General features: G+C 39.1%; 1 protein-coding gene across 3 annotated transcripts in view; it reads left to right on the top strand.

Moving 5' to 3' along the window:
• The window catches only part of GULP1 (GULP PTB domain containing engulfment adaptor 1), a 217202-nt gene that overhangs the window by 158210 nt on the left and 32279 nt on the right, over window positions 1–26713 (top strand). For 2 of the 3 annotated variants that reach the window (XM_032802591.2, XM_075070065.1), the window contains exons 7-9: window positions 4472–4588; window positions 5022–5114; window positions 23619–23843. In XM_032802591.2, the coding sequence (XP_032658482.1) occupies window positions 4472–4588; window positions 5022–5114; window positions 23619–23843 (435 nt within the window). The remainder of the gene's footprint in view (window positions 1–4471; window positions 4589–5021; window positions 5115–23618; window positions 23844–26713) is intronic. The other variant, XM_075070066.1, reaches the window with a different exon arrangement.

Here is a 26713-nt window from a genome sequence, read left to right as displayed (position 1 = left end):
AAACTGAGCCCCCTTGTGCAAGAACACTGTTATGGGTGCAACCAGGCTAGAGAATCCTTTAATGAATTGCTTTTAGAAATTAGCGAACCCCAGGAATTGCTGCACCCTTCATATCTTCTTGGCTGCAGCCCAGTTGGATATTTTCACCACTTTATGTGGGTTCCCGGTGTATTCCTCAGGTGAAAAGATATATCACCGTGACCTTATCAAGCTTTTCTCAAGCTTCATGCATAGATGGTTTTGGCAGAGTCTCTCCAAGACAATGCGCACGTGATGATTGTGGAGCTCAGAGAGAATGAGGATCTCATCCAGGTAAATGATGACAAACTGGTCCAGCATATCCCTAATATATCATTTATGAAATGCTGGAAGATTGCCAGAGCACCCAAACAGTATGACCAAATATTTATAGTTGCCATACCTGGTACAGAAGATGGTCTTCTATTCATCTCCTTGCTAGATAACTCACCAGGTTATAAGCTCCATGGAGGTTCAACTTTGTAAAGATCATGGAAGAGTGGAGTCTTTCAAACAGTTCATTTATAAGCGGTAAGAGGTACCAGTTTCAGAGTGTAATCTCGTTCAGAGCTCAGTAGTCCACACAAGGCTGGAAAGAACCATCTTTCTTCACCACAAAGAAGACTAGGGTTCTGCTGGGGACGTGATGGGGCAAATGAATCCCTTCTGCAGGTTTTAGTCAAGATAGCTCCGAAATACCAATACTTCAGGTTCAGAGAGGGAGAACCTCTGCTCTCGGCTAGAAGTTGATGGGACAGTCATAGCTCTGAGGGGGCAGTAGGGCATTGGCTTTCTTTTTGCGGAACACATCGACATAGTGCTGCTATTTAACAGGAATCCACAGAGCTTTTGAGTGTTGTCATGGTGATTGTTGGGTCACCTTTACATCCTATCTTCATGTCTCTGAATTCTTTGGAGGACCAAGTAAACCAAAAAAGGTTTCTGATCTCCAGTTAGCCATCAGAAAACAAGACTATTGAAAAAATGGGAGATCAAAGCATACCATGCCGGAGTGCCAATAGATGCATGGGTCATGGGAGATGAGCCAGGGGATGCCAGTGTCAACTGATGAATACAGTGAATGAATTAGCTCAAACTGGAGGACTTCTCAGTAGCCTCAGGGGCAGTTAACTCTAAGAGAACCATCTGGTCTTCACAAAAGGAATGACAGCTCTGTGGACTTCACTAACTTGGGGGAGTCGTTGTGCTGGGTGGAGATATTGTGTGCTTGGGCAAATTCCAGATCCATGAAATTGCCTGACGTTTTGAATCCACCAGCTACTCTAGATTGGTGTCAGGCATCACAGGGTGCCATAGCTGGAAAGGGAGTTGAAGATGTGTTGGTTGCTGATTGGCTATCATGAAAGTACCGGTGGATGAGAATAGGCATAGACTGCTGGGGTGAGGGAAAAGACGCAAACCCAGCCCTGATCCCCATAGGTCCAATGTCCAGTGTCAATTCCTGTATGTGTCGGAGAGGCAGGGCTGGACCTGATTGACTTGCTTGGGCTCAAGCAATGGAGAAGGGACTAGTGGTGGGGGAATGGAGCTGGAGCCAGCAGGGCTAGCTGGAGCCAAGAGGACCATCATTTTTTCTCGGTAGCATTTGTCAATTTTGATGACTAGGTTGAGTAAGGCAGCCAGGCAGGATGGCGATTACACCTGTGCCAATTCATCTTTAATATTGCCATTTAGGCCAAGCCAGAAATGATAACACTAGATGTCTCCTACCAACCATCAGAACTCTGCTGCATATTTAGCAACTGGCCAGCATCTCCTACTGCAAAACCTCACGTGCAGCTTCAGCTGTACGCTCATGACTTGAGTCATTGAAAATCACCACCATAGCTCAAATAAAGTTCTTAAATCGGCCCAGAAGTGGGCTTGATTTTTTCAGGAGCAGAGATGCCCAAACCAGAGCCTCCCAGGTAAACAGGCTGATAATTAGTCCCACTTGGGCTTGGCCATTGGGGTACAACTGTGGGCATAGCAGAAATAGGAGCCAACATTGATTTAGGAACCCATGAAACATGATGATTGTCATTGAACTTATCAGACAGAGAGAGTTTGGGGTCATGAGGAGCAGGGGTTGGAACCGAAAGCAAAGTTTGAGCTTACAAGATTGTGTTCTATGCCTTCAGAGTGGTAACCTGGGCCTGCAAGATCTGTCGGGCTCCGATTATTTCCATCAGAGAGGTATTGGCATTTGTAGGATCCAAGCTAACCATATCAGTTCTAGTTCCCTGGTTTTTTGGGCTGCTAAAACTGTCATAAATTGAGACATGGCAGTCATGCCTAGCAACTGGAGAAGGAGGTAAATCTGGTGGAACAAAGTGAGAGCAAGGCTGGGAACAAGCAAACACAGGAGCTATCACAGCCATGGGTGAATGTTTTGAGCAGCTACCAAACTGTTGCATCTACTGGGCTCAAGAGCTGATTTGCTGACTCTCTTCCCACCAGTCAGGCAGTGTAGCCAATCAGACAGCCTGCTACAAGCTAGCTGCGCTCATTAAGTTGCCTGGTGACTGGCTCTGCTGTAAGCCCTGATTCTTGACAGTACCTTTCTCATCCCAGTCACTATTGCTCTTTCTCTGACACTTCTGTCTGTCTACCCCTATGGTCCCCAAAGTGAGTTTTGCCCCCTCCGTCTTTCCAGTCCATTAGCTCCTTCAGCTTCCAAAGAAGCTCACTCAAGTTGATGCCTTCCCTTCCAATCTACGCACATTTCCTGGAAAGTACCCATAGTGCCAGCATTGCATATTCCTAAATGCCAATTTACCATTATTTAATTAGTTGTAAATATGGTCAGTTCTCTAAGATAGTCAACATGCAGCTGATTGGTAATGATAATTCTGAGCAACTGTCACTTTGTTGTGTTAATTTGCAGCAGATAAAATGATTAAACTTCTATCAGTCATTTGGTATTACAGAAAGTTATCAAAGGGAAAGTCTCTACTTGCTTTGAAAATTAAAATCTCAGTCTTGCTTTGATATTTTCCCATGTTTTTCTTTGCTTTTCAATGACAAAGAAAACCAATAGTCTAATCCAGTTGACATAAATCCAGTTCTTATAGTGGTTGTCAAAAAAAAATCTGTTTTCCAACAAACACATTGCATATATGCCAGTTTTTCCTGTTCTAAGTACAAGGAGAAAACTGAGCAAATGCTGACTATTTAATAGTGATTACTGGGATTAACTAAGTTTCCAAAAACATTAACAATGACTTAATGTATTGTATTGTTGGGTTTTTGACACTGCAAAAGTTATCCAAAGTAAAACTTTCCTATGTAAAAGGAATTGAAACATTATGTATGGAGTTCTCAGATATGAAGAGAGAAAACTATTTTATTTGCCTGGACATGCACAGATTTGGTTTGGCACTTGTGGTCTTCAATACTTAAGCACAGATATATGATATATAGATATATTGACCTTGTGGAAATTGATACCCTATTTTTATAATATAGACTTTTGAAACCTAACTAAAAACAGTGAAAGCAAAATTTGAATTCAGTAAAAATATTTATTTAACAAAAGAAAAGTTACAGCCATCAGCCACTTTCAAGAGATGAAAATGCAACAAAAACAGACCGAAGCACATTGTTTATAGATATTAAAGTAGCATAATGTACACTGCACCATAGATATTTGCATTCTATCTACAGCAGTTTCCCCTGTAGTTTATTTGCATCAATTATTCTTCAGTTATCTTCCTGGCTGCCATGTTTCTTTTCAAAGCTGACTTCATTTCAGCGGTGGGTGAAGCAATACCTAGGTATATTGAACATTATGTATAGGGCCATACCAAATTCAGGATCCATTTTGATGAATTTAACAGACAGAGATTTAAAATTGGTCAATTTCATGATTTCAGCTCTTTATATCTGAAATTTCACAGTGTTGTAATCATGGGGGTCCCAACCAAAAAGGTACCTGGAAGTAGATCTAATCTCCCTAACACACACCCTCTCCTCAGAGCTACCATGCAAAGGAGGGACAAGTCCTGTCTCTCCCCAGCCCAGCAGGGACTCACAGGTAAGAGCTCCCTGGGTAGGGCACTTCCAGGAGCAGGGGAATATCAGACCCACCTCCACAAAAGTCCTCCTGCTGCAGGAACTTCTGGGGCTGGAGCTTCCTGCAGCAGGGGGAGGCACTCCAAGGTGGGTCTGATCTCCCCCTGAAAGTAAGAATGGCCGTGCAGGGGAAGGACAAGTCCTCTCCCAGCCCAGCCAGGACTTGCAGCTAGGAGCCCCCTGACTGGAGTTCTCCCAGCAACAAGGGGGAGATCAGATTTCACAGGGAAGGGCTTATTTCACAGTCAGTGACAAATTTTTCACGGCCGTTAAATTGGTAGGGCCCTAATTTTGTAATATGTTTTGTGCTACTGTGAAATGAAAAACACTGTATAAGATACTCTTAACTTGCTAATTCCAATATTTTACTTATCTAAAGGCTGAAGAAATAACTTTAACAATTGGTCAAGCATTTGACCTGGCTTACAGGAAATTTCTGGAATCTGGAGGAAAAGATGTTGAAACAAGAAAACAGATTGCAGGGTTACAGAAAAGAGTAAGTCATATATATTTGGTGCTTCTCTTGATGAAAATTATATACTACCGTATATACAGATTTCTGTGAAGTATGCTGGAGCGTAGGTTGCAGTACTATACTGTACTAAGGACAGAAGATTATTAACAGACTCCAGAAACACTAAAAAAGAGGACAATCATCTATGAAATAATACAGTGTGCATATTTCCATCATCCTGAACATTCACAAGTGCTAAGAAATTTATTACATTATCAAATAAAATGAGGCATTTGTGTCAATTATTAAACACAATTACTAACTTTTTGGTAATTAGTTTGTCGTATACTGTTAAGAAGAGCAGATATCAGATAAATAAAGAAATGAAAATGTTACTCATGATTTATAGCTAAAATTAGATACATCAGAGGATGAGTCTCCCCCTAGCTGTTACAATGACTATTTGTTTTTTTAGATTCAAGAACTAGAAACTGAAAATATAGAACTGAAAAATAAGGTACAAGATTTGGAGAACCAGTTAAGAATAAATCAAATACATACATCTCCAGTGAGTACATGGATACAACTATGTTTTCCAGCCAAGATTGGTATAACTTAAAATTATTTAACAACATCTTTGTGTTCTGATAACAAATACAGAATTCACACTATTTCTGATTATTGTAATTAACACACTATAATCCTATATTTAAGTAACAGTAAGATTGTGACAAACCAACAATTGTAGGAAAATTAAAAGTTATATTCAATAAGTGATGCTTAATAACTTTCTGTCACAAACATATTGTTACTTACATCTATTGTTTTGTCTATAACTTACTTCTTGTCTTAACAAGTTTTATGTTCTTCTGAAATTCCCTACAGTTATCCATGGAAATATTTTGCCTTCTTCAGAATCAGTGGATGTCAATTTTTATGGAATTTTTAAATGGCAGATTTAGATATCTAGTTAGTGAACTATTAAAAGTATAGGTTGTTTAGCAGACTGACCCTAATGGCTCTAAAGAAGTTATAGTTTATTGTATCCAAATATATTTACATAGCTGTAACAACAACAACAAAAAGTTGATGTGCATATACAAGTCCTTATGAAAAGTATCTAGTTTTTAATCTAAATATAATTGATGAAATGCTGGTCCTATTGAAGTCAATTGGGACAGAATTACATCCCTTGAATCTATATATTTGTCCAAGCAGAAAAATAATTTGCCAATTTTTATTTTTTTTATTTTCTTAAGTCAGAGGGGGGGTTTTGTTTGTTTTTTGGTTTTTTTTTAATTACAGAAGTATCCACACAATGTACAGTGCATTTGCTTTAATTTTTACAGTTGTGTAAATTAAAATTTGGCCCTACCACATATTTTTAAAATGTGTTTTGGTTTTTTTTCAACATTGCCAGCCTGAAATTTCATTAGTCCTAGTATCAGCCTGAAGTGGATGTTTACATTTTGATCCACAAAACCCTCCAGAGTCTGTTTATTATTGTAATGATAATTTATTAGTATTATCATACTGAAATGAAGTTCTGTGGAGGTCTGTCTCCACACTGTCGTCAAGTGTAATAGTAACGTGTGACCGGAATGGATATGATTGTATATATGAAGGTCTTTCTTTCATAGGGACTTATATGAATTCCTCAGTGAAAACTGTAAATTGTATATGATTTATGACTTACTATGCATTCAATCAAAAGTGCTAATCCCTCAGGCCAAATCCTCAGCCTGTATTCAGGATTTTTTCCTATAAAAGTTGATCCTTTATTGGTAAACCTGATCATTCAATTTGTCTAATAGCAAAATCAGCTTTTATACTAACCCTGTGATAGATACATTCTTCATATAAAAGAAACAAGAATAACAAAAAACAATATTTTCCTGTTCAGCTTTTTGGTCCAGGAACCATATGTTCATTATGTGTGCATCCAGTGTTGATCACAATGGGACCCAAGTACCTGATGGGGCCTCTTGACACTTAAAGAATAGAAATAACATATGAGATTGTAAATTGCAATTGTATAATGGCCAAATTATGTGCTTCACTGATTTATTATTGGCATTGTGGTAGCAATGTGTATATGCTTGCTGTGTATTATTTCAATGTGACTTCTGGCACATGGTTCTGAGAACAGAATTTGACCCTTACGACAGCTGTTATTTTGTATGGTGGAATGCCTGTGAATGCCTGTTTGGAAATCTGCAATACAGTCTCAAAAGTACTGATTTAAGCATTTTTGCACATTGTTTTCGTTGTTTTATTTGCTAGTGAATATAAGACACACAGATGTTAATATGACATTTACATTTAATACTCATTAATTACAAGAATAGCATATTTAAATCTTATATTTTCAAAAAATCATCTCCAGAATGTTGAGTTTCAAATATAAGCATACTCTAATTTATTTATTTCTTTAGATTTAACATTTAAAAAGAAAGAATTACCATACAGAAGTTCTAATAATTAGAATTAGCATATTATAGTTAGAAGAGGCATCAAAGAGTCCTGCAGCATTCAGTTGTGATGAGCATGTTATAGTTAGAAGAGGCACCAAAACTTGGCAGGATGTGGACTGGTATGTGTTTAAGGCTAAATTATGCTTAGTCAAACAAGGAAATCTAAATTACTATGTTTTACAAAAGTAAAAGTAGAATGAATATATCTTTTCTTGTATTCTCTATACATTTCTGTGAAGCAAATTTGTAATGTTACCAAAAATAGTAATAAAAAGTAATCGTAGGATTTTGCTAAAATTACTTTAATGCACTTTTTTCATAGGAGAATTTTTAAATTCATAGGTCTAACCATTGGGTAATCTGCTTCCTCTTTTTTGCTTTTGTTTTTTTGGTTTTTTCAATGTATGACCTTTCTTGTGTTACTTTCTAATGAGCAGACACATTTTTCCAATCTGATGAAAATTTAACTTTCTGGGCAAAATATATTTCAATGCCTGGACCTTTCTCAAAAAACTATCACATCTCAATAGCCAGCTAACCACTTCTAATAATCAGTGTGAAAAATGCAGCTTCTTTTTGTTAATTCTGCTCATTCCCCATTGAGATCTGTGCAGTGAACTTCATAAGGATATAATCTTGTAATGATGTAACACAGAAGAACCACTATATTCAGTCAGAAAAATGTAAATCTAGTTTTGCTCATTCACATTTAAAATAGCAGATGAATTACTGTGTTTTATATGCTATAAGTGAAGTATGATAGATGATATGCATTATTAGGGGGTTCCTACTATGACTCAATAACACAAAGAGTTTGTAGTTGTTTGGGAGTACTAATCTTCATAGAAATTCACAGCAAGTATCATAATTATTTCCTCTTGTGTTACAATGTGAAATAATGTTTAAATTTTTAAGTATAAAATAATTTAAATCCATACTAATATATGTGTAGGAAAGATCCTTATGAAAAATCCTACATGTAAATTAGCAATACTTCAAACCTCAGACTGTCAATTGTTTCAGTGAAAAAAAAAGAAGAAGAAGAAGAAGAAGAAGAAATTAGCTGGCATGGTATATTATTGATCTATTAATATTTTTAAAACATATCCCAATTTTTAGAGGAGATTAAAACATCTGAATCCAATAAACTTAAACATTACTAAGTGAATTTTAAGTGGGCAGGACTTGAACCTGTATAAATATACATATTTATGGTTTGTTTTTCTTTCCATTTTTTGAAGTAATAATTTAAAAAATAATTATTTTTAAAAGGTGCCAGTATCATGCTGGGTTTCTGACCCTCATTTGGACATAATATCAAATAATTAGATCTATTCATATTTTCCATCACTTGGATATAACTATTTATATCTGTTCATAACATGGTATATATCAGTTTTATCTTTCAATCATTTTGTACATGGAGCTCCCATTAAAGTAAATTAGTGTTTACGTGGTAAGAGACTGCAGGACTGAGACTTAATGCTCTGTCACTGTGCAATGCTATAATATTACATGTGCTACTGTTGGAACCAGGCTACCCTCAATGAGGCAGTAGCAGAGCTCTGCTCTCTTTCCTGATCAGCCGCCAACTGGGTAGTCTCTTCCTTTTAAGTCCCCTTCTCCACACCTGACAATGCTGGAGGTGTAGTGGGGAGGGTCCATTGCCTGTCCTTTAAACTCTTGTTGCCTTGGCACTGGTATTGTCTGATCCAAACTTATGTATTATACAGAATTATAAACTATTAAATTAACAAAACTCTAACAAAAATTATAATTTAACAATTCTTCATCTTTATATTTCAATATCAAAGTTCAGTATGTATCCTCATAACTAATTTTTATTTCAATGGGGAATTATGGAAAAACTGATGACCTTTTATGTCAGCATTTCTTATCTTCTTTAAACATGGGTTTTCAGAAACCTTTTACTCAAAGTCCAACATTATGTTTGTGAATTATTACCAAAAAAAAAAAAAAAAACCCCAACAACCCAACACCCAACTTGTTAGTAATTTCCCCTGCATTGCATTTTGAGGGGTATCTCAATTTTGGGGCCTTAATCATCATTCCCCAACAGTTTTCTCACATGCAGGTGAATGGGAAGAAATGAGGAGTGGTTCCTAGTTGTTCCAGTTCCACATCTGCTCTTGGGACAGGGCAACTGTGCACTGTCCCATGTACAGGGCTTCTGGCAAAGCTGCAACTGAGCTCTATGTGAATATCCTTTTGATCAAGAGGTGTGGAACATTCACAGACTCAAAGGCCAGTGCTCTATCCACTAGACAAACTAGATACCATTAACTTAGGTTTGAACAGAGACTGGGAATGGCTCAGTGATTACACTAATTGAATCTATTTCCCCATGTTAAAGTATCCTCACACCTTCGTGTCAACTGTCCGAAATGGGCCATCTTGATTATCACTTCTAAAGTTTTTCTCCCCTGCTGATAAAAGTTTCTCATAATTAATTAGTGTCTTACAGTTGGTATGAGTACTTCCACCTTTTCATGTTCTCTGTATGTATAAATATCTTCTTCTTGTATGTTCCATTCTATGCATCCCATTAAGTGGGCGGTAGCCCACGAAAGCTTATGCTCAAATAAATTTGTTAGTCTCTAAGGTGCCACAAGTACTTCTGTTCTTTTCGCTGATACAGACTAACACGGTTGCTACTCTGAAACCTGTCTTTAATTATTAAATAGTAACCTGATTCTATCTTGTTGACCTCTCCCAAGGAAAGATATGGATTTGGCAGGTATGAGTATGGCAAAGTATTGACTGGACGGGTGACTTGACTCAGCTCTAGCTCTTGAGGAATTTTTTCGTTAACTATGAAGTACATACGCTATGTGGATTCCAGATTTCTTCCCCTTCTCCCCAGATTCCTATGTCCTCAGTAAGGAATACTGAATTCTCTTAGAAAATTCTCCCAGGAACAGTTTTTTAAATCTTTGTTTAGGGATTTCTTCCGCATGAAAAAGAAGCACGTGAACTTGAGTTGTTAGGGGACAACTTTCCATACAGAGGACACATAACTGACCTGAGTATGATCATCATTCCAGTCAAGTCAGAGCAGGTAGTCAAGGTAGCATGAGGTCAGCTCTTCCTCCTGCCCAGCCCAGCAAGTCCTACCCATGGATGGATTGGAGGGGCACATATCAAGTAAAATGGGGGATTTCATTCTGATACAAGATACAATGTAAAAGAGTAGATAAAATGAAACATTGTTACATTGTTTTATTTTTGAGAGGTGTGCTGACAATCGGATATTAACACAGCTGTGTTAACTTCAAAAGTGATTGGATACTCAAAACAGTATCTAATCAAATAATGTCTTTGAGTTTAGGGGTTGTAATTTTGTATGGAATATGTAGGATTAAATTTCCATCAAGCTGCATCTCAAAAGTCTAGTCACAGGACACTACAATTATAAACAGATATGTTCTATTTGTCTTAGATCAACCCAACAGGTTAACTGCACTTTACAGATACATATACATTTACTTTGGTTTTGGTTTGTTTTTTTTTCTGATTTGTCTTCATCATATTAAATTAGCATGATAGTTAAAGAAAAGTAAAGACATATGCTCCATTAAAACCATTTGTTTTACTTAATGTTAAGGGTGTGCTAATTCTTATTATCATGATTTAAAGTACTAGTTCTCTTCCACTTTTTAAAATATTTGCTTTTTGCCTGTAGTGAATCTGAGGGATGTAAAAGGTTGTAAGTATATGTGTATTTAGCTCTCAAGAATGGCCTGAGATATATTAAACATTCTGGGCTAGATTCTCATATGAAGTCCTGTTAAATAATCCTTTTAACTTCATTGGCACCATTTGTAGATTGAGGTGCTACTCAGCAGAAGAAAAATAGGAGACTGTGGCCTTTGTGGTAAATTTTAGTGGTCAGGACTTGAATGTGTGATCTTTGTATCACATATTAAATGGTTCTTTTCAGTCCCTCAAATTTAATTCCTTCAGTCTCTTGCCTTTCTTTGTAGAGTGTGATATTGGGAAGTGACTGAGACTATTTTACTCTCAGATTCTCAAGGTAGATTGTGACTCCAATAATCTGCCCTTCTTACATGTGGAGAGCTCACATTAATTTCAGTGGGTGTTCTATGCATGTAGGAAGAACTGAATCTTGGTGCTAAGATTTATAGAACAGATCTAAGGGAAACATTTTATCTTAAAGCTATACAGCTATGTGTATAATTGCTATTTCTAATTAATGCTGGTGATGTTCAGTGATATGAAGAATACTAGTGAGAATGAGATGCTCACTGTAGTAAAGGTTTTCTAGATTTTTAAAAACTGATAGTCTCACAATGTTGCAGTAGAAGTAAAAGGTTTTCCCTTTAGGTGCTAATATAACGTAAAGCTGCAGGTTTTTTTTACAAGAGCAAAGGTTCCTAGTCAAACAGAAGACAGTTACTGATATTCAAATTCTAACATCATGATTATTATTGATTTAATGTCATTAAAAGATCTTTAAATTATAAGGACTAAGTCTTGACATTGATGTTTACGTAATAATCCTACAGAATTCCCATGCGAAGAGGGAGGGCAGATTATGGTCATTATACCATACAGAGGCTTACATTTAGGCATAAAATGAGAAAAGACTACTCTACTAAACTTCCCATGTATTACTTTGTCTCTTTTCAGATAAAGGTTGCTACTATGTATGCTTGAATTTATTGCAAGAGTTCTACTCTGTGAGGGAAGACAGATGTATGTCTCTGCATGGGTGACGTTGTGTGACATTCTGCATGTAAACTTTTAAAAGCTAAAATTTGTTATTTGTTAACTGCCTGGCAGTTGAAATTTACAAATAAAAATAAATTGCTATTGAGGACCCTGGAAAAGATCACATGGTATCACAGAGCAAAATCTTACTAGTGCCTTCTTCTCTTATCTAGAGTCCCTGAAACAAGTGGGAATGGTCTGTTATTTGTCCATTGTAATCAAGTCCTGTTTTAACACATGGCATGGACATGTGAAATGCAATACAAAATTGTTTATTTGATGATAAAAAAAATGGAAACAAGACTTCCCTAAATATTTTAAGTAAGGTTAGAGACAAGTCAAGTGGAGACAACTGGAAACTAAACAACTGGAAAGTAAAATATACATTTTAAATGGACTTATTTAAAAGAGCAGAAATGTAGAAAAACAGCAGAAAATGAGTTTGATATGGGCACACTATTTCTTAAACAATCCAGTCAACTCAAACTATGATCTAGTGGAGTGGTTCTCAACCTGCGACCCACAGGCCGCTTGCAACCCTATCAGCAGAGAGAGGCAGCCTATGTCAGATTCTTAGGGCCATACAGGTAGTATTGGATGCATCCCACATAACACATTGCGGGCCACATATGGTCAATAGGTTGAGAACCACTGATCTAGTGAGTGTCAGTAAGTGATCAGATGGATTTATAATGCTATTGACTTCCTTTATAAAGTGTTTTGAGACCTACTGATGGAAAGCACTCTATCTATCAAAGCTGATAGTGATGATAGCTTAAATAGTTGCTCACTATGATATTTAACTGTCAGTGGAGAAGTCTTATGCAAAATAGGGTAATACATTTGTTACCACTTCCTGAATAAGTCTGTGAGAAGTATTAGGGTAATACTATAACGTGGTTAGAAATATGTGGTTTCCTTAGTTGGGACTAGACCGTTGGAGTTTCTGTGCAGTTATACTCCTGTGTGGCATTTGAACTGTTGGCACAGGGTGTTCCTGCTGGCTGTTGGTGTTTTTTTCTCCGTTTCATGCAATCAGTCATTTAGATATACAGCTAAAGTTTCCATTACTCTTGTATGTGTGCTGTTTACTTTTCCTCTGTGTTTTAGTGGTTTGGCAGTACATTAATCACTGGTCATTCTTGCATTTGGTCTTGATTATGTGGGAGCAATCTGATTTTCTCTTTATTGGTTTCATATGGTGGTGCTGCTTATGTTTGTATCACAATAAGAGTTTAGATACTGCTTTTGAGAGAACTTGCACACACAACCTCAGTGGATCCCTGAGTGCATCTATTTAATTTAAATAAACCTATTTTCATTATTCAAAATATCTGGGTGTGCCTTTTTGCACTGTTGCTGCCTGAAGCAATCTAGAAGGGGATGAGCTCTACCCACCAGCCTTCATGGGGATGTACAATTGATTGAAAGTGTAGTCATTCACAACCATGTTGACTCTATCTCTTTCCATAAGAAGTTATATACCAAGCCCTGGCTGACTGCTTAGGAACCAGCCAAACAGGCCTTGATCTAGAGACAGGAAGGATTTTTTTTTTTTCAAATGTTGGATATTTTTTCAAGACATTCCTGGAGCATCTGCAAGCATTACAGGATCTGACTAACCAGAATTTCAGAATCAGAAAAAAAGAAACTGAAGGAAATGCCATGACAGCCACAGAACTCCCTTGATGAGAATAAATAACAGGGAACAGTCAGGAAGGAAGGCAGTGTGTGAGAGAAGAGCAATGCAAGGGAAGTAGTAAAAGACGAAACAAACAGAGGAGTAGAGGAAGAAACCAACCAATGTGGAAAATAGTGTCAGAGAGAGAAAAACAGACAGAAAATATGTGTGCGCCTTTGGATCTCACTGCATCACAGGTGTCTGCTAATTCCTGGCCTGACCTTACCTTTGTTTAGTGTAAACAAAGGCCTGCTCAGGACTCTCCCCAGCCAGCCCCACTTTAGCTCTGTCTCTCTCTCTCTGCTAGATTCGGCACAGAAATTCAACATTTTTGAAGGGTTACCTTCACAACTGAAGGACAAATTAAGCAGCACAAAAATACACTTAATTTAGGCCTGTATTTCCAATGTAGTTATTCTCATAGTGGAAGATACCTGACAATGACAACCATAAATACAAATAAAGGTCTGGTTTCAGCAAATGAAAAGAAAAGGAGATTAGTTATAAACTGTTTCCAGAGATGCTGAGCAGCAGGCACATTTTATAAACTTCATGATCAACTCCTGCAATCTGAAATAGAAAGTCAAGAACTGCATCTCAGTGCAACAAGCATATATCTGTCATTGTGTCAAAGTTTAAATCAGGAAACAATTTGTGAAGCACATTGAAGTTGCACCTGTAGTAGTAGCTGATGCTATTTCCAGATAAACTTTGCTTGAAACAAGCACAGCTGAAGACCTGTAGATGAGCTACAAAGCCAAAGATCTCATAGATGATAGAAAACCAAAAAGCCCAAAGACCCTGTAGACAAGCAGGTCAACAATGAAGCAGGTCTAAGCAGACTTCCTGCTGAAATAGGTTTGACATTCCCATCTAGTAAGTCACTTTCAAGATTGTTTTATCATCTGAGCTATTACTCATGCTTGTACTGCTTGTCCTTACCAGTCCACTGAGAATGATATGCCATATGGACAGTTTCCTTTTTGTCATATAGGCCACCATTTTTCATCTTCATTTTACAGAATGAAAAATGCACCACGCTGAAGATTTACATGTCAAGTGGCTAGTATACTGATCTCTTTCAGATTATGCATACTGTCACATTTATTGGTTGTTCAAGGATACAGATTTTCGAAAATCGGTCTGGTTAACAGTGATTGAAAGAATACTCTAAAGTCAATGTCTGTTCATGGCAGAAGCAAACAACATGTGTAGTCAAATGTGGCAGCTTTACAGTTCACGGAGGATCAATGCATGTCTTGATAAACAAGCATCTGAACATAATAAGAAATGGCAAGAAGTACTAAAAATATTGATTGATGCTGTTAAAACTTTAGCTAGTTTAGGTCTCCCCTTCATGGCCACCGTGAAGTGCTGGAGAGCAACAATGATGGTATTTAGTTGAGCATCATTACGCTATTTGCAAGGCACACTGTCACTTTTGCTCAATATATCAGTGACACTAAGGGAAATCAAGTACTTAAACAAGACAATTACTGATGAACGTAAGTCTTTTAGCATCAGAAGCCAGGAGGTACATACACCTCTACCTCGATATAATGCTGTCCTTGGGAGCCAAAAATTCTTATCGCGTTATAGGTGAAACTGCATTATATTGAACTTGATTTGATCTGCTGGAGCGCGCAGCCCTGCCCCCTCAGAGTTCTGCTTTACCACGTTATAGCCGAATTCGTGCTATATCGGGTGGCATTATATCAGGGTGGAGGTGTACTTCATAGCTGTAAAAAAGATAAGTTGTTACCTGGAAATATTAGCCATGTTGATCTGATGACTATTTTGCTTCTATTTGTTAATATTGATCATTTTGAAGGAAAAGTAGGTATTAAAGAGCATTTTGTAAGCTTTGTGGCAGCAAGTGAGGCAGATGCTGCCTCCTTGTGTGACCAGTTATCTAATATAGAATTCTGCAAGTATGGATTAGACCCCAAATACATGTCTGGACAGGGATATGATGGGGACAGTGTTATGGCCAGAGCTTGTGGAGGACTGTAAGCAAAAAAATGAGAGAATATCTGTCAGGCAGAGGAGACAAAGTGTATGCATCATACATTGATTGCTCAGTACATCAAATTAACCTACTTTTGGTGCATGCTGCTGAAGATAAGGCCAGTCCAGATCTGAAGGGTTTGTTCTGAACTTTGCAGGAAATATATAAATATTTTGCAGACTCTAACCGTCGATAGGGAAAGCTAATGATTAAGTCCAAAATAATCATTACCTTCATACTTTTGCTTGAAACAGTGAAGTTTTGCAAAGGGAAGAGGAACTTGATGATGTGCCTCAGACCCCTGAAGAAGTTGGCAGGATAGATGCAGCACATAAAATTGAACAGGCTTCTGAAGAATGAAGGAGATCTTTAGATTTAAAGACAATCTGCAATACTAAATGGGCAGCTCAAATGAAAGCCAATGAGAGTAAATTTTCAGAATACAATTGAATCCCTATAAGTTGAAACTGTTGCTTAATGCAGGAGCCGGGGACACACATCAAGAGTAAAAAACAACTTGTCTTTCATGGTCTGGATGTTCTACCTCAATCTGTTATGGTGACATAGGATCTTGGTTATCATGGCTGCAGCCTCTGGAATCCTTCAGCCAAAGAAAATTAATCTGTGCCAGGACATTTAAGAGCACAGTGAATGAGCTCAGTGAACTCTGATATGAAGAAAAGTACAAGGAAATTGTAAAAGCATCTCAGAACAGGTGGGAATCAATGGGTTTTGAAAATTCAAACTATCCAAGCGACAGGAAGAGACATGAACACCACACGTGATGAATTTGCATACAGTTCTGTCTTTGAAGCAAAGGATAACCATTGAAGGAGATATTTTGAGGTTTTAGACAAAACAGGGAACTAAAATCTCAGTGTGAAGGATTTCAAGAGGTAGTTAAGCTGTTTGGTTTCCCCCAGCCCAAGTGACTTTGAAATATAACTTTAGAAAAGTCAACAGAGGAAGTTCTTAAATTCATGGGAAAATACTCTTAATTTTCTTCAGACTTGATTCAGGAGATTGTGTCATTCAGGCTGTATTATTTTACAGAGGACACAGAGGTGTTCAGTTTGTCACTTGCAATCCAGAGCTACTTGAGTTTCATAGTGTCAAGTTCTCTCAATGATTTTTTACCAGAAGTGGAAAATGGGCACGGCTCAGTGACCTTGCTTTCCTTGCAAGTGAGGAAGACAAGACAGCAAGGATGGAGCTGGACATCATTATAGAACAATTTGCCAAGAAAAAGTGTTACCGTGGTGCAATATTCCAGTAGTTGGCAGCATGTGAGCCAACACAGTTTGGGTGAGATTCCATTTTTGTTTAGGCTTGTGATTTTTTTTTCATGTTTTTTTTTAACTTTCTATCTTTAAAAAGCCTAAGATGATGTGACCTTTGGGTCTTGTGTTGCATGTTGGCTGGCCTTGCTCTAACCCTTAAATCTGGCCCTGTAAATGCACACCTGCTACAGCACTGGCCCTGGCTAAGAGCTTCAAAGTGAGCTGAAGAGAGAAGACAGTGTCCATGGATGTTCTGAGCACATCTCTTTTTTAAAAGCGATCTGTAGCACCTTGCGATGGGATATACAAACCTCACGCTGGGCATCGTGGGGTTAAGGGATTATTTTGGGCTCAGCCAGCCCCGCCACAACTGCAGCAAATACTCCATCTGCTGGAGAAATTAAAAGACAGGGAATTAGCTTATTTGGGTGGCAGAGCTGGAGGTGAACAGACTTGCAGCCCACAGCTCCAGCAGTGCAGAGCAGAGGGAAGCCTAAGGCACTGACACAGCTGCCCAAAGGGGCCCTCCCTAAGGGAAGGGAAGACCCACCCCAGAGACAACCAGAAAGGGACGTATCCTGTGGACTTTGGACATTGGTAAACCCCTCTTATTTATTGTGTTAAAAAAGCAAGTATTGGATGAATGGACTATAAGGTGGATAGAAAGCTGGCTAGATTGTCGGGTTCAATGGGTAGCGATCAACAGCTCGATTCTAGTTGGCAGGCGGTATCAAATGAAGTGCCCCAGGGGTCTGTCCTGGAGACAGTTTTGTTCAACATCTTCATTAATGTTCTGGATGATGGGATGGATTGCACCCTCAGCAAGTTTGTGGATGACACTAAGCTGCGGGGAGAGGTAGATATGCTGAAGGGTAGGAATAGGGTCCAGAGTGACCTAGACAAACTGGAGGATTGGGCCAAAAGAAATCTGATGAGGTTCAACAAGGAGAAGTGCAGAGTCTTGCACTTTGCACAGAAGAATCCCATGCACTGCTACAGACTGGGGACCGACTGGCTAAGTGGCAGTGATGCAGAAAAGGACCTGGGGATTACAGTGGACGAAAAGCTGGATATGAGTCAACAGTGTGCCCTTGTTGCCAGCAGATCAAGGTAAAATGATTATTCCCCTCTATTCGGCACTGGTGAGGCCACATCTCGAGTATTGCATCCAGTTTTGGGGGCCCCACTACAGAAAGGATGTGGACAAATTGGAGAGAGTCCAGCAATTTGGGGGCTGGAGCACATGACTTATGAGAAGAGGCTGAGGGACCTGGGCTTATTTAGTCTGCAGAAGAGAAGAGTGAGGGGGGATTTGATAGCAGCCTTCAACTACCTGAAAGGGGGTTCCAAAGAGGATGGAGCTCGGCTGTTCTCAGTGGTGGCAGATGACAGAACAAGGAGCAATAGTCTCAAGTTGTGGTGGAGGAGGTCTAAGATATTAGGAAAACCTGTTTCACTTGGAGGGTGGTAAAGCGCTGAAATGGATTACCTAGGGAAGTGGTGGAATCTCCATCCTTAGAGGTTTTTAAGCCCCAGCTTGACAGATCCCTGGCTGGTATCATATAGTTGGTGTTGGTCCTGGTTCGAGCAGGGCGGTGGACTAGATGACCTCCTGAGGTCTCTTCCAACCCTAATATTCTATGATTCTTGGACTAAGCTGACCTAGGGGGACAACAGGAGAAAGAGGCCCAGAGAGGGCAGCCTTGGCTGCCAGACTACTGATAGCCCAAAGAACCCTGGGTCAGAGCCTGACAGAGTGGGAGGGTCAGGGCTTCCCTCCACACAATCTTCTTGGCAGTCAGAAGTTGCGGTCCTGACCAGTAGACCATGCTCCCCAAACAGACCCCAAATGAGGACTGTCACACACCTTTTCTTCTTCTGTACTTCTGGTGAGGATTTTCCATTCTCCCATCATAGAGAGTGGTAAAGCATACAAGAGTCATGAGTAAGGCTACATTTTAATCACAGGTATTTTTAGTAAAAGTCATGTACAGGTCACAGGCAGTAAACAGAAATTCATGGCCCGTAACCTGTCCATGACTGTTACTAAAAATACCTGCTGTGACTTAAACTTGGGTGGGGATCTGCGGGTGCTAGGAGGGGCAGTCTGGGGACACCAGGGATGCTGAGGAAGGCGATTCAGGAGACCCTGCTGGTGGGGAGGGGGCAGGCAGCACAGCCCGGGATCCCCACTGTTGCTGGGGGTGGGCCAGGGCGTGGCATGTGGCCAGGACCCCATGCTTTTGCTGCAGGGGGCAGGGAGGGTTGGTGGGGCTGGCAGGAGCTCCCTACCCGGCTCCACATCCCTGCAGCTCTTAGACAGCAGGGGGAGGGTCAGGGGGCTCAGTGCACTGCTCCAGCCACAAGCACCAGCTGCCGCCGCTCCCATTAGCCAGGAACCGCAGCCCATAGGAGCTGCAGGGGTGCGGCCTGGGCAGTTGGCAGCATAGAGCTCCCCTCCCCACGGCCCCTCCACTGCCTAGGAGTTACGGGGCCATGGGAGCTGGGGAGCCTCCCACCCCGAGGTAATCATGCCCCCAACCCCCTGTCCCTAGCCCTGACCCTGCTCCCACACACCCAAACTGCTGCTGGTGGCCCAGGAGCTGCCTGGCCCTGGCATCCCCTGAGCCAGCACCAGCAGCTGCAGAAGTCACGGAAAGTCACGGAAGCCCTAGTCATGAGCAAGACAGTAATCCTTGGAAGCCTCTGGGTGACTCTTCCTGTCTCTTTCCAGAAGATGAAAAATAGCCATGTTATACAGCACATCAGTTTATGCTCTCAACACTGGTTCAAATCGCAGTGCAGGTGCACAATTGCAAATTACTCACAAAACAAAATTAAATCCATAAGTTGATTCCAGTCTCATCACTCAGGATTTTTATTTGGCATAGAACACAGCTATACTGCTAGACAGTAACTCCTCATGTAACGTAGTTATGTTACTGAAAAATGCAACTTTAAGCGAAATGATATTAAACTAATCTAATTTCCCCATAAGAATTAATGTAAATGAGGGGGTTAGGTTCCAGGGAATTTTTTTTCCACCAGACAAAAGACTATATATAGAGAGAGAGATATATACACACACACAATATAAGTTTTAAACAAACGATTTAATACTGGTACACTGTGATGATGATTGTGAAGCTTGGTGTAGGTGGTGGAGTCAGAGGGTGGGATTTTCCCTTACTGCTAAATGATGAACTAGCAATTTGCTGAGCCTTCAAGGGTTAACTCTCTCACTCTACAAAGCAGCAGGAATGGAGGGAGGGAAGACAACCCAGACAGAGACACACATCATTTGTGTGAGAGAGAGATATGCACATTTCCCCTTTAAGTACACTGCATTGTTAATTAGATCAGCTTGCTGAGACTGCAGCTGCCGCAAGCTCCCTCCATCTTGAGCCCTGGTGTGTCCCCCCTGTTCTATGGGAGATGGGGTAGGTGGGGTGTAGGAGCAGGGGGAGGGAGACACGCTGACATTAGTCCCCCTGTTCCTTCCCTCCCCACCCCCCTCGCACAGCAAGCAGGAGTCTCAGGGAGCTGCTGCAAGGCAGAGGGCAGGAGCAGCACATGGCAGTGGGGGGAGGGATAGCTGAACTGCAGGCAGCTGCTGCACAGGGAACTTAGGGGAGCAGGAAGCTGATAGGGGGAGCTGATAGGGGGGCTGCTGGACCACCCTGGTTCCAAGCCCCCACCAACTAGCTGCGATGGGCTGCTCTTCCTGCTGCCAAACACTGTTATAAGGGAGCATTGCACAACTTTAAACGAGCATGTTCCCTAATTGATCAGCAATGTAACAATGAAACAACGTTAACTGAGATGACTTTAAGTGAGGAGTTACTGTACTGAGTTGACCAGAATCAAACAAAAGGGATGGGTATAGGGTGTACCACACATCCAAAGTTACATGGAAAATCTCTTCCGTTACATAAAACTACATATTACATTGTACTTCCTGTACCAGGGGTCAGCAACCTTTCAGAAGTGGTGTGCCGAGTCTTCGTTTATTCACTCTGATTTAAGGTTTCGCATGCCAGTAATACATGTTAACGTTTTTAGAAGGTCTCTTCCTATAAGTCTATAATATATAACTAAACTATTGTTGTATGTAAAGTAAATAAGGTTTTTAAAATATTTAAGAAGCATCATTTAAAATTAAATTAAAATGCAGAGCCCCCCGGACTAGTGGCCAGGACCCAGGCAATGTGAATGCCACTGAAAATCAGCTCATGTGCCACCTTCAGCACACATGCCATAGGTTGCCTACCCCTGTACTATACGTTTGATCACACTTTGGGATATCGGCTTGGTTACTTTGTAGGACCCAAATGGTGACTCTGATGACTGAATAATCCTTCTCAATTGTTTTGTATTTTAGACAGTATTTTGCTTGCTTAAGTCTATTCAAATCTAGTATCACATAATATATAAATGTAATAACTGGTAATATGTAACATTAGCAAACTCTACGATCTTTGGACAGTGGGAAAACTCTGCACCAGCACCGTTACTGGAGACATAGCCTAGTGAGGTTGTTCTTCAAAATTCTACCAAAATTATTTAAATCTTGTTTTCCTGAGTATTTATGTATTTATTTATTTTATTTGAATATTTAGGTTTTGTATGGCTTGGAACACAAAGTTTCAGCCTGCAGCAAATATGTTTTTCCATGTTTTAATATAAGAAAATGAGTTTTTGCTGTTTTCAGTTACAAACATTGAGTGGATACACATGCAGTGTAGATTTTACGTTTAGCGCTCTTGTAATTTAAAAACCGCTTTGCTGTTAAAATTGCCAAGTTGTGTCCTTAACATGGCTTTGACCATAAAGAAAACAAGAAAAATTGAGGCACTTGAAAAGAAAGTGAAATGTTTCCTAAATAACCATGAAAGAACAGTTTAAGGTCTTATTATTTCAGGCCCAAATCTTGATCCACATGTGGGTATGCAAGACTCAAAAAGCAATGATAATGCCAAATTTCAGTTGTACGGCAGGGTTACTGTATGAAGAAGCCATGCAAGGTGAACTTTGCAACCTTCTCTGTCAGGCCCTCAGAGTGGAGTGACTGTGGGCAAACCAGAAAGTTAGATGGACAAAGTATTCACAGCATACATCCACCATCTTCAGTCCCCACTCCTCTTAGCCTTGCCAAGGAGTACTGGCTGTTCAAGAAGTAAATCCCTTTTTGCAGGATTGAAGGAGGATTCTGTTTTTATATGCAGCTTGATATTTCACTTGTGCAAAGATGTTTTTATCAGGCTTTGGGGCAAGAATCAAGATATGGCTCCAAAGAGTGCCTGGTTAGACACATTTCCAAACCAAATATTTGTGAACCTTGCCCTCATTTTCCAGGACCTGTGTTCAAGGCTCAGTGTCTATAATGGAGGTGGGGGTCGGGGTGGGGCTGAGAGAATGATGACATCACAAACACTTAAAGCAGGGGATAGAGTCAACTCCCTGGTCTGGCTGAGTTGTTTGTAATGCCATCATTTCTTTCATGAGAAACACAGAACCTTGACCCCAGCTCAGGACATGGCAGGGAAAATCAAACAAAACCTTTCCACCTGCTTTTCAAATAATGTTTGTGTGTTTTGTTTTTGAAATGAGAAGCCTATAGAATTATAAATGAAAACACAGCTTTTTTAAAAGAAAATTTTAAAACAACTTCTTTTAAATCTTAAAATTCAAATAGATACAGGAAACAAAAGGAAGTAAGAAGTTAAAAATGAAAGGAAATAAAATCGAGGAAGTAAGGCTTTACTGTCAGACTTTTGGGTAATGAGAATAAGTACACATTTTAGCACCCACCAAATCTAAGACATGATTCCCTGCTGACTGTGTGTTTGGGGGTGGCCATGGGGAGGGGAGGAATCCTCTCCCCAGGTCACAGAGCAGACAAGGACCAGTCCCAGTGATGCTACTCAAAGGCTGAAGTAGTAATTCTGGCCATTGCACCCCTCATCCCGTTGTGTGTGGAGGACTTGAGGCTTGGTAGAACCTTCATGCTTCACCCCTCTTCAGCTGGAAAGAACTGCTGTGCCAGAAGTCCCCAGAATGCTGGATTGTTCACGGCAAGAGGCTCCCCACTCAGCATAACCACAGCAGTTCCACTGTGTCATAAACCCTGTTTACCTGTACTAGAGGAAAGAGGATTTGAGCCTTTGTGATAGAAGATCTTAGACACTGTTTGAATTTCTAGTAAAAAGCATCTAATTTCAACTCAAAAGTGCTTTAGTTGCTATTGTACCAAAAATGTCATAAGGATATATATTTCTGTGCAGGAACTGTATAGTTTCCATATTCTATAGCTGAGTAACTAAAGGAGCCAATATAATCTTCCTATTCAAAATAAAACAAATCCCATAAACTGCCTACATAGCAGACTTTTTTATTGTATAAGGATTTTATTATATGAATTTTTTTTTATTTTGGGGGTAAAAAGAAATGGTCAATGGAACTGTATATTAACATAACAGTGAACCAGATTCTGGCCTGTACTTTAACCACAACAACTTTCCTCCCTAATTATATGCCTAACTACTGTTTTGCATGTGCAAATACGGGGTTATGTTGTTGCATGAAGATTTTTGTGGGTGCAACCCATTCTGCCCATATTTGAAAATATATTCATTGTATTTTGATTCAATTTTTAATATCTTATTTGAATCTTATTTGTTCCCACAAATACTGGAATATCTTTTATGACTATGGGTTTTTAAGGTTCTTTTTTCATTAACAAAAAAATTATTTAGCTTTCTGTTGAACAGCGATTTGCAAACAAATTTTTAAAATATAAAATGTGCATTTTTTCTTTCCCTTATGCTACCACTTTCTATTCCTTAGAATATTTTCTCTTTCTGTGATTCCTTTACAGCTGCTGCACATAAAGTCTGATAATGATCAACATATGTTTCAAAGACCCTCCACCTTTTTCTGGTGTAATAATGAGGATTCAACTCCTTGTTTAGATATCTCTTCCATTACACTTACTCCTATGAGCTCTCCTGACTCCAGACTATCATCTGGACTATTAACACCACCACCTTCAAAAAGTGGTCTTCCAAAGCCAGTCAATGAATACAGCATCCCAAGACCTCGTGTAATCCTGCTGTGCAAAATTTTTTTTCTATTTTCCCATGTTCTTTGTTGTGTGTTGATTGTATTAAATATACATTTTGTACAGTGGTTAAAGGACAGATCAGATGTATTGTAGGTTTTGTCTGGGTACGGTTAAAATATGGAGACTTCTTGAGATGTTCTGTAGTGCCTGCATCATATCCTTAAGATAATACCCTATTTTCCCAACTTTTTAACATTTCTTTTTCTTTACATTCTAATGGTTTACCTGTATGTGCTATATTTATTGGACTAGTTTGCTATTTTTGGTAGAGTAATTATACTAATAATAGCTATTTACATTATTCAAGACAGTGTCCCAAAAGTCTGATTTGGAGGGCTTTAATTTTTTCAGTAGAAAGAGAACTTGGGTAAGTGAGAAAGTATTGATTAGCCAGACGAGCAATCAGCCATTATATTTATTTTACCATAGTTTATATAAACTCTGTGCAAAATGAAGGCTGCAGATTATTTTATTCTAAATGATCTGTAACATGCATATTGACTGCCTTCTCATAACAATTTGTCAATACTCACAACCTTTTTTCCATTTGCAAATGACATTTGGCTGTATTTGGCAAACATTATCATGGCTTTCTGCATGTGTTTACTGAATAAAAATGCTTCTCATGTTCATCCAGATTTTAATAGTGCACATTTATTTTTTGAATTAACCACTAATGATCAAATTTAATAAAATTAGTTGTATTAATGGTATCAAAATATCCAATGAATATGACAAGAAATTGGAATATTGAACAGCAAAATATGAATGAAAAGCTTTTACCAAAAAGACTCATTTAAGACTGACCTTAAATATTGTTTACGTCTCTCTCTAGCTTCTGCAGAGCTATTTATAACCTTAAGTTCTCAGTTATAATCTACTGGCCACAATTCACGCAAAGATCTTCCATGAACATCAGTGGGAAATCTGCATGTGAATCTAGGGTAATTTATGTCTCATAAATACATGCATGGCGTGATATCATGCTCCTGATGCAGACAAACCACCTCTCCTGTCGGTGGGAGTTCTATTTGCATGAGGAGTGTGAGATCTGCCCACTTTTTGATTACTGTTGTTTGTGCTGCACAGCCTGCAAATTACACACAGAATTCCGATGATATTAATGGGAGTTCTATGTGCAGATTAACAAGAGTCTATTGCACATAAACAATATTCTCTCAAGAACCGTTGGGCCATAGGCTGTCTCTGAAGTGCATGTGCTTACACCTCTTGATGTCAGCAAGAGTGTGTGCATATGTGTGTGAAAAGTCCCATATAATTTAATCATTTTTTAAAAAAGAAGTTGAACTCTAATCTTACCACAAACATGCATGAGAATTATTTATTTTAAATAGAATGAAGTAAAAAAACAAGCCAAAATTTTTATATGTGGAACCCTTAAATTAGGCACATCAATACATATAAATAAAAACGGGCCAACCTCAGAAGGGCTGAGTATGCCCAGATCCTACAGTACATATATAAAATATAAATTCCAAATTCATGAGCTGGACTTATGTGATTTTGAGAAAATAATACCACAAAAGGCTATTGAATAAAGACAATATAGATGAATATACAGGAAATAAATACTTTAGGACTGTCTCCAGCCCAAGCTTTATATATTATACAGATTATATCTATAGATATATATATATAAAATCTTTCCAAGCAGTACAGTCTGTAGAAGTCCGAGAGTCAACACATTCAAGAAACAGGTTAGCTTTTTGCAGAAAACAACACTTTCAAAAAACCCTGCCAACTGGGGAGTAGAAGAGCATTTCACTGAGAGAGGAAGAAGTACTGAAAATGAGATTTCTGCCTCCAGTGAGTTCTTATCCAGAGCCTGTCTCTGCTCTATCTCCCCTTCTTCTCCACCACCTCCTGGAGTGATGCTGAATGAGAGAATGCTGCAGATGAGCGAAATATTTGGGTAGCCTCAAGAAGCAGAGAAGGCTGGTTCTGGCCTGTATATGGACTTTATGTTAAAAATAATAATAATAGTAACCTAGTTATATGAGTAGAAGGTTTTAATTGATCCCGCACAGAGTGAATGTGCTGCTAAAGAATCGCATTCTGATCTCCAGCTCTGCCCTTCTTTTCTGGAATGGAACTGTGTGGCTGCATCTCTGGGAAGGGACAGTTCAAGCTACAGAGAAACTACTAACGAAAGGAAAATACCTTTCCAACATTCCTATTACAGCTGTGTGTCCCAGGAGGGCTGTGGAACGCCCATGAGCCAGCATCTGTAAAGGCTGCTTATCACACAGGTTGTAGCACTGAGATAATCTGACTAAATCAGTCTGTCTTAATCCTGTGGTTACAACCTCTTTCATATCAGCATTTTGACCAAATTGAGAATTATTTTACCAAGTAATTAGGAAATAGGACTTTTTCATTTCACATTATAGTATTTCTAGTTTCCAGAAGCTTGTTTTCTATAATGTGAGTAAAGCTGAACTTGCATTTGTGTTTCCCATATCAATGGTATATATTTTGCCTTAGTTTGGTTTGTCATTCTGAATTTTTAAGCTGTGTTTTTAGTGTCTGTTCTGTATTGACTTGATAGCGTTGTATTCTGTGTCCTGGGAATGATGGTAGAACTGCTGTATGAGCTGTGATTAATGTTTTTATTTTAATGTGACTTTAAAACCACAGTAACTTATTTGCTTATCCAGTATTTGCTGAAGTCTGCTAAAAAGTCCTGGGCTTTCATAATGAAATATTTTCTGCTCCCCATTCAAGGATATATTTTTTTTAATTTTGGATTTTAATATTACATGTTGTCAGTGTGTTAGATGTCCAGGTTATTGCTTATCACAAAATACATTCCACGCATTGAGAAGAGC

This window comes from Chelonoidis abingdonii, chromosome 10 (assembly GCF_003597395.2).
Source record: "Chelonoidis abingdonii isolate Lonesome George chromosome 10, CheloAbing_2.0, whole genome shotgun sequence".
Lineage (NCBI taxonomy): Eukaryota > Metazoa > Chordata > Testudines > Testudinidae > Chelonoidis > Chelonoidis abingdonii.
Note: the sequence above shows the minus strand (reverse complement) of the source record. Positions and strands in the feature narration are given on the sequence as shown.